This window comes from Amphiprion ocellaris, chromosome 1 (genome assembly GCF_022539595.1).
Source record: "Amphiprion ocellaris isolate individual 3 ecotype Okinawa chromosome 1, ASM2253959v1, whole genome shotgun sequence".
Classification (NCBI taxonomy): domain Eukaryota; kingdom Metazoa; phylum Chordata; class Actinopteri; family Pomacentridae; genus Amphiprion; species Amphiprion ocellaris.
In genome coordinates this window covers 18,508,541-18,516,096 of record NC_072766.1, presented here as the reverse complement: position 1 = coordinate 18,516,096, position 7,556 = coordinate 18,508,541, and the positions used below count along the sequence as shown (strand labels likewise).

Genomic DNA, 7,556 nt, shown 5'->3' with positions numbered 1-7,556 from the left:
TGTTTTTCTTGTGTTAGTAGTTGTACAGCATATGAGGAAAAATGTACTACAAAGCACTGGTGGAAGAAGTATCGATGCAAGAATGTAAAAATACTTTATGAGCAAAAGTCCTGCATTAATAATTCTACTAAAGTAAAAATACATAGATGTAGATGAAGTAAAAGTATTGACTAATCTATGTGACACCACTACATTAGTAATAGTGAAACATCAGTGAGTAAGCAGCATGTTACTGTTGCAGCTGCTGGAGGAAGAAGTCTGAAATACTGATACAACTCTTTTTCTCTTTGATTTGTGGTGACATTGGATCATTTGAACATTTTTGTGAAGAGAAACTGACAAGATTGAAAGGAAAAATTTATTGCAAATGTTACAAACAACTGAATCATCAAAAGCCCCAAAAAAAGGATTGATCTTTACGAATGTGTTGTATTTTAAAAACTTGTTAATAAATTCAGTAGAAGTATAAAGTAGCTTAAAATGAAAATGCTCATGTAAAGTACAAGTACCTTAAATTATATCCAAGTACAGTACATGAGGTACCTGGTTTCTTTCCAACACCGTTACAAAGCAGGTTTGTGTTTAAACTGAAGTGTGACTTGGGGTATTTAAGCTCTCTTGCACAAACAGGAAATTATGGGGTGGGCACGTGTAGTAGGCATAACAATGAAAATTTCTAACATATATAAATACAAAAGTGAAAGCAACTGGACTTGCTCTAGTTTGTGGAATATGTTTCACCTTCAGAGGGTGACTGAGAATCTTAAGATTTATTTCTATTCATTATTACCATAAAGCCGCAACCATGAAACTTAAAAATCCTTATCAAGTGTGATAAATGTTAGGTGCAGCCTACTAGACCAACAGCAAAAGTTATACAACATGAATTCTGCCACACAAACCTGCTGCCCTGCCGTATCTACCATATTTAATGTAATTCAAAGGTAACTTACCTCAAGGACTCTTTTTAAAAATTGTAATTTTAAGTGTTTGTATTGTTTCTTTTTACTGTGTGCTTGTAGCACTTTGAGATTTCTTTAAATGAAAAGTGCTTTGTAAATAAAATGTATTATCAAATATATAGATTTTTTAAAAGTTTCATCATCTTGCAATATGTAATATACATTGTGTAAAGCAGTAGCAGTTGACAGACACAGCAAATTCACCAGAGAGGTTTGTGAAAATAATAAGCACAACTGGATTTAGAATAACTTGACCTATTTTTCTTGACGAGTGGCTGTAAAATATGTGCCAAAAAAATGGAACGCTGTGTGTAAAGTTGTGATATACAGCAATACATAATGAAACACGGCTGTACACAACTTAGGACTTATATTTTTATTAAGCAGTGAGTTGTTATTTCCCCCCCCATTCTTTACTATCCCCACATTAAGACTGATATTAGTCCATAATCCTATTACTTCCAAAATAAAGGCATAGCTAGTCCTCTCCTCCTGTCCTCCACTGGGCGACGTTCAGGCTACTTTCCCTTTTGCCAACTTCCCCCTTCTAGTCGTCTACACAAATTCAAGTATCGAAAGTGCATTATTGCAATACTGTCCCGCTGCAAATGCAAAATGCTTTAAATACTATAAAACTGCAAAAAATCTCCCATCAGTGCATACAGCTCAAGAACAAAAAAAAAGTAGTTATCAAATATGCGCGAACCCCATCAGTACTCCATGTCTCAGACAGGAGTGGCCCCCATCCCGCCCTCAACCCCTCCCCTTAGAAAAAGTTCAAATATTTACATTTTTAATCCCATTAAAAATGTAAAAAAAAAAAAAAAAAAAAAAAGAAGAGTGCACTGTGCCACACAGCTAAGCATCAGCAAAGCTCATCCATTCTGCGCTGCTGTGACCTGCATTGCTCCAAAATCTTCATCTTCCTCCAGGCTGCGTTTACGGCTCCCTGGTACAGAAATGTGGAGTTAATAAAAGAATGAAGAAAGATTTTTCAACAGTTTATTACGTGTGAACCTTCAGGATTAAATAACTTCTGAAACCATGAACACTTTGTAGTCTGTGCTGGGTGTCAGTCAGAGACAACAAATGTGGCTTTAAGGGAAATAATGTCGCAGTTCAAGAGCTCCAAGTGTTTGAATGCCATTATCTTTTCAACAGAAGTAATTCCTGATTTTAAGCAAAGATTAATACACAGTAGAGCTTACTCATATTTGCTGATGAGAGCCTGATTTAGACACAACTGTTAACAATTAATTTGTATGCAGATGTGCAACCCAGGTGCAGTAAAACATTTTGCCAGCCATCCTGTGAGTCTCACAATTAATGCTACTCAGGGCTTAAACAGCCCAATGCCAGTCAACCCTTTTAATATTTTTTTTGTTAACACATTAGAACATGACACTTCATTTTCTACAATCATTCTCTCTTGAGCTACAACTAGTAATACAAAGGTCTGAGGGGAAATGTGTGGCTACGCATGACTGAGGACATCATGTACGAACCTGGCATCCCAGCTTGTAGAGAAAACGACCTGCCCAACTGCATCGGTGACATCATTTTAATGGTCAATTTGGCTAGGTATATTGCTTCATATTCCTGTGAAAACAGACAAACAACACCCACACCCATCCTCCAAATGAAATTCATTTCAGCGATAACATCACTGGAATCACACAATCAGACAGTCTGATGAAAACGTCCGCTTGTGAGGTTCGTGCCTCGTGGTTGTAATCAGCGATTCTACAGAAAGCTCATTTACATCATGTTTGATTATTGAGTTGATGAATTATGAGACTGTACAAGTGCTAAAATGTGGCCATATGCCACAATTATTAAGTTAATTAAAAATATACATTTTTCTATATTTAATTGTGGCAGTGATTCTACTTATTTTCACTCACATTAAATTTGGTAAATTGTCTCGAGTGCATTTGAGCGATGTTTATCAGTGTGCACAGTTAAGGTTACTTATACTACCCCTTAAACATTTTCTACTGATACTGTAATCTTGAGGGAGTTATGTTCGCCTACTCGCTGGGAGGTTAGTAAGTAGTTAGTCAGCTCTTTCTCTCCGAGTCTGAGTCTTACCTGTAGCTGATGCACGAAGCCCACATTGGGGTTGATGCAGAACCTCCTCTCCTGGACGTGGCTGAATGCATCCCTACAAAGTGACCACGGCAGAGGGTTACAACCACAGCCCAATAAGCCACTGATGAACCACAACAATTGTCTTCTATGCTTTTATTTGTTTGGTCAATTCTGCACAACAGATTTGTATTATATAGTAACATATTTATGTATTGTTGTGAGATAAAAAGCTCACCTGTATTTCATCCCAAATGTTTCCATAAGGTATGCAATCACTAAGGCAGCACTGAACGAACAAAGCAGACGCAGCAAGGAATCAGGTTACTTGTGTAATCGGTACAAAGATGCATAAATCAAACTTTGCTTTAAGCCAACATCTCAGCTTTGACTTTTTCTGTCTGCATTATTTTTGTCACGCTCGTGTGAGCAGATCAGACACTAAGTTTCACCATGCAAGTGGCACAGAAATCTGTGTTTTTGGCCTGGGAGTAGTTCATAAAGCAATCAACTCAATCAGATCAAAATTCCTCGTGCACGCAAGGAAATAAAAAGAGCATCCTATTACTATGCCAAACTTTGTTTATGTCCATGTTTATTACCTACCAGTTTTCCTTTTTCCTGCCTTTTAGTGTTTTAGTACATAACCACTTTGGAATCAATTATTATACAGCTACACTGCTTGAAATTAATGGCAGAATGTGAATCCACATGTGTGGTCATGCATGTGCGTCTTTGTTTCGTATCCATAATACAACCAGAACAGGCACCCACCCATAAACAACTCCATCGTGTCACCAATGATCAAAACTCCACAGGGCACCTTTGAGAGTTCTATTTCTTTCAAACCAAAAGTGTCTAAAAGCAGCTTTGTGAATACCTTTTAGAACGAAGCTCTTATTTGGAACTTTTAGTGCCATTTAAAAAGGACTTGTGGTAAAATAAGAAACTTTGTGAAGCTCACATAAAATTTACAAAAACAGCATACTTTAGACAGCTGACTGTATTTTGGTTACGGTACTTAAAGCTGGAGTCTGTGATCCTGGAGAAAGATTGTTGATAGTCACTGAATTTGACAAAGTGTGTTGGACAAGAACTGCATACTCCCACTTTAAGTGCACGTAAATACACAAAGCAGCAAATTAACTGTAATTTGGGCTCTTCTGCTCTAGTTTAGAATTTAGTTTAAGACATAAATACAATATCAGAAACAAAACAAGACTTACCTTCTTGATATCCCTGCGTTACCATGAACCAGTACCTTTCCTAAAAGAGCAAGAGAGGAGATTGTTGACGAAATACTATACTGACAAAATACTTGACATTCTGAGCATGAAAAATGGGAATTACAGGTGTCCTTACCTTCTGTCGCTAAACAGCTATCAATAAATTCTTTAGTCTGTAAGGACAATGAAGTATTGTATATCAGCTATAATGTAAATGCCATACCTTTCAGTCAATGAAAAGCTTGCCAAGAGAGAAGCTACAGGCTCAGTTTGCAACTCACCATAGGAAAAAAGCGGATTATATTCTCCACTGGATTGTCAGCAATATCTAACACAAGGTATCTGCAAGAAAGCATTTTATGAAATCACATTTACTCCTTTTCAAACAAAAAAATTGCCGTGCAGTAGGCTTGTCACATCAAATATTCAAAGTGACACAGGAGTGCTTACTTACCTAAATGTATGAGGGAAGTTGGGTTTGATAAAATTGGCTTCAATGTCTTGGCGGACACACACGATATGCGTTACGCCATGTCTCTGAAGAATTGGCAGCTAGACAAGGGAGGACAAGTAAAATGAGCCTTAAATAACTGCAAAATGTATTTCATTTACTTGTGTTTCTATATCAAGGGTCAAAGGTTAACTTCTAGAAGAATTACCTTGCTTTTCATTGCAGCAGAGTAGGGACCTAAAAACAGTCCTGGCAATATCTCCTGATTAGAAAGAGAAAGCATCACATCACCATTAACAGCACACAGCAATATTTCAGCATTTTCAAAAGAGGTTTTCCAATTTATAGCATGATGCTTCAGTCAGGATGAGACAGTGCAGAGCTTTAGAGACATGGTGCATTTCCTTACTCATACTGCAGCAGTGCGCTAGCAGCCACAACCAATATACACAAGCATAAAAGTTGCATTAAATGCTCTCATGGCAAGTTTGTTCATTCTCAATGACATTCTGGATGTGAAATTTGTGTCTCTAGATATTAGGTTTTCACAACTACCATTAAGAATATGTTGGTTGGAACATTAATATTGGCAAAGATTTGGACATTCAGCATACTTTTACCAGTGTTCATTGAGAAACTGTTGATAAATGTGGCATTAAACCACTGAAACAATAATAGATTTATTTCCCAATACAGACAAGAGTCCTCTTCATACCTGCATTTCTCGTCTCATTGGATAAGCCCAGTCCTGTAAAATAGAAATTTAAAAGTGAGATTATAAGATGAAGACAAGTCTGCTAAGGTCAGGCACACCCTCCAGGAGTTTAAATAACAGAACTTGACATTTGGTTGAATCACATTTTCAGACACATCACAGCCATTCTCCTCTATAATCTCCAACAAGTACATGCTTCAAGAGTTGTAAATGTTGATGCATCACACCTTTCAGGTTAATGTCCCATTCTGTGCCCCTTTTCAGCAAATTAATAAAAGTCTCACGTTGCCAGAATGCGTCTGGCAAACCATGTGTTTGCTGTGTCTGCAGCTGAGCTACTGCTGTCCATGTCCCCTTCAGGTAAAGACTCACTCTGCATCTGTGACTGCCAGTGTGAAGCAAAACAACTGACCTCACGGCAGGTAACTGAGACCCAAATGGGTGAGTGAGACCAGGACTTTCTCTTGGAGCAATCATTTGACATAGAGATATTGCCAAATTCACTGCACAGCTGTTGTTTTTTTAAAATTCATGTGTACGGAGAGTTTGTCAAACAACTCTACGAACGTAAAATCTGTGTTTTTACAAGGCAGAGCAGCTTGGAAATGGCTATGAAGGAACTGCCGGTTAACATGTAGTCTTAAAATGAAGATGAAATGATAGCCGCTGTATTTGGAAATCAGCGGTATTAAAATGCTGCATGTGTTTGCAAAGAGAGAAGGAAAGAAGCAAACAGAACACTGACTGAGTTTACAGGTGACACAAAAAACAGAAAGCCACTTCCTTGTTTATTGGTTTCAAATCAATCTTAAAATTTGCACCATCTCTGAGTGACTCTTAGTGGGACGTCGGCACACAATCGAAGCTAATGGTAATGTTAGCCACATTATTTACATAACATGCTAACACTAAGGATTTTTCTATTATTGTTGCCATAAATACTGAAAGTAATCCACTACATCTTCAGTTCCTCAGCTGCTGGGAGTGACATCAAGACTCTTACAGCCAAAAGCAGAATATTTAGTGGTTGAGGTGTTTTAGAGATAACAAAGCATCCCTAGAAGGTAAATAAACCTGGCAGACTGTGAGGCAGCAGCTCATTCTGAATGGCTCATCTGTGTAGCAGTGGGCAGTGACTGGGTAGTAGTACAAGAAGCTGGATGGCTATTGGTTCCTGAACAAAAGTCTGGCTGGCCATTAAAGCTCGGACACCATCTAGTTGGCAGGAGCAAGTGTTTTGATATTTTCACAGCTGTAATTTTACACTGCTAAGTTTTTATCACACAGGAAAAATAATAAATAACGAGAACTTATAATGAGTGATTAGGTATCACATTTTTATCTGTTGCCTCTTCGGCTAGCAGGTTTAGCTTTGCTTGGCAACGCTGTCCACCGTTTTAGGCATGATAATCACAACCACCCCGATAAATGTGTGTGATATGAACCTGGGCGTCCTGGAGGCGTCAGTGGGCAGCTCGGGGGTTTCAAGACTAGATCTGTAAACACCTCATATTACCAAATAATCTGGGCTGGCATCATTCAGACATCCTCAGAGGGGTGAAACGGGGGTAAATCGACCAGAAACTCCTGCAGTGTGAGCCCGGCCTTAAGTGGTTGCTGGAGGCAGGCAGTGGGAGAAGTGAATGCTGGTTTACTTTGTGTACATACGTGGCTAACGTTGGGAGGCTGCTACTGTTAGCTCAGAGAAGAAATATCGACATTCAAACAACGTCCTGACAATGTTTCACAGGGCCACATTAATATGTAACGTCTCTAAAACGCATAACTCCCTGCCAGGTTCGTGTTTTCGCAGAACCACAGTCGGGCAGGAGAGAGGTTAGCTCGGATTAGCTGCTCAGACACAGTGGACATGTCGGCAGACTGCTGTGCTCACCAGAAGGTCCTCCTTGGTCGCGGGCAGAGACGGGAACTGGAGTTTGTTGTCCTCGTCCATCGTGCTGTCTGTTGGGGCGCCGCCGGTCCGCCTTCACGCGCGGTACGGATGTTCCTTGCGGCGGGGTTAGCTGGACAGTCGGTGCGATTTGTTTTGAGGGTCCACATGCATGTCCGCCATGCTGTCCCCTGACATATGTGTCACGTGACGCAGAGGCAGC

General features: G+C 39.3%; 1 protein-coding gene across 1 annotated transcript; it reads right to left on the bottom strand.

The window, feature by feature from the left end:
- Positions 1-1,237: 1,237 nt before the first annotated feature.
- Positions 1,238-7,543, bottom strand: styx (serine/threonine/tyrosine interacting protein). The gene is made up of 11 exons (XM_023272754.3): positions 7,337-7,543; positions 5,443-5,475; positions 4,936-4,989; positions 4,731-4,828; positions 4,558-4,618; positions 4,413-4,449; positions 4,277-4,316; positions 3,289-3,339; positions 3,054-3,126; positions 2,468-2,561; positions 1,238-1,911 (listed from the first exon to the last, which is right to left on the bottom strand). The coding sequence occupies exons 1-11, from the start codon at positions 7,394-7,396 to the stop codon at positions 1,838-1,840; spliced, it is 675 nt and encodes a 224-aa protein (XP_023128522.1). The 5' UTR covers positions 7,397-7,543; the 3' UTR covers positions 1,238-1,837.
- Positions 7,544-7,556: the final 13 nt, after the last annotated feature.

Bases quoted from the DNA above. Each gene is read 5' to 3' on its own strand.
- styx (XM_023272754.3), bottom strand. From the start codon at position 7,396: ATGGACGAGGACAACAAACTCCAGTTCCCGTCTCTGCCCGCGACCAAG. The intron at 4,990-5,442 runs GTATGAAGAGGA...CTTTCTAATCAG, and splicing joins CAATGAGACGAGAAATGCAG to GAGATATTGCCAGGACTGTT. The intron at 4,450-4,557 runs GTGAGTTGCAAA...TTGTCCTTACAG, and splicing joins TAATCCGCTTTTTTCCTATG to ACTAAAGAATTTATTGATAG.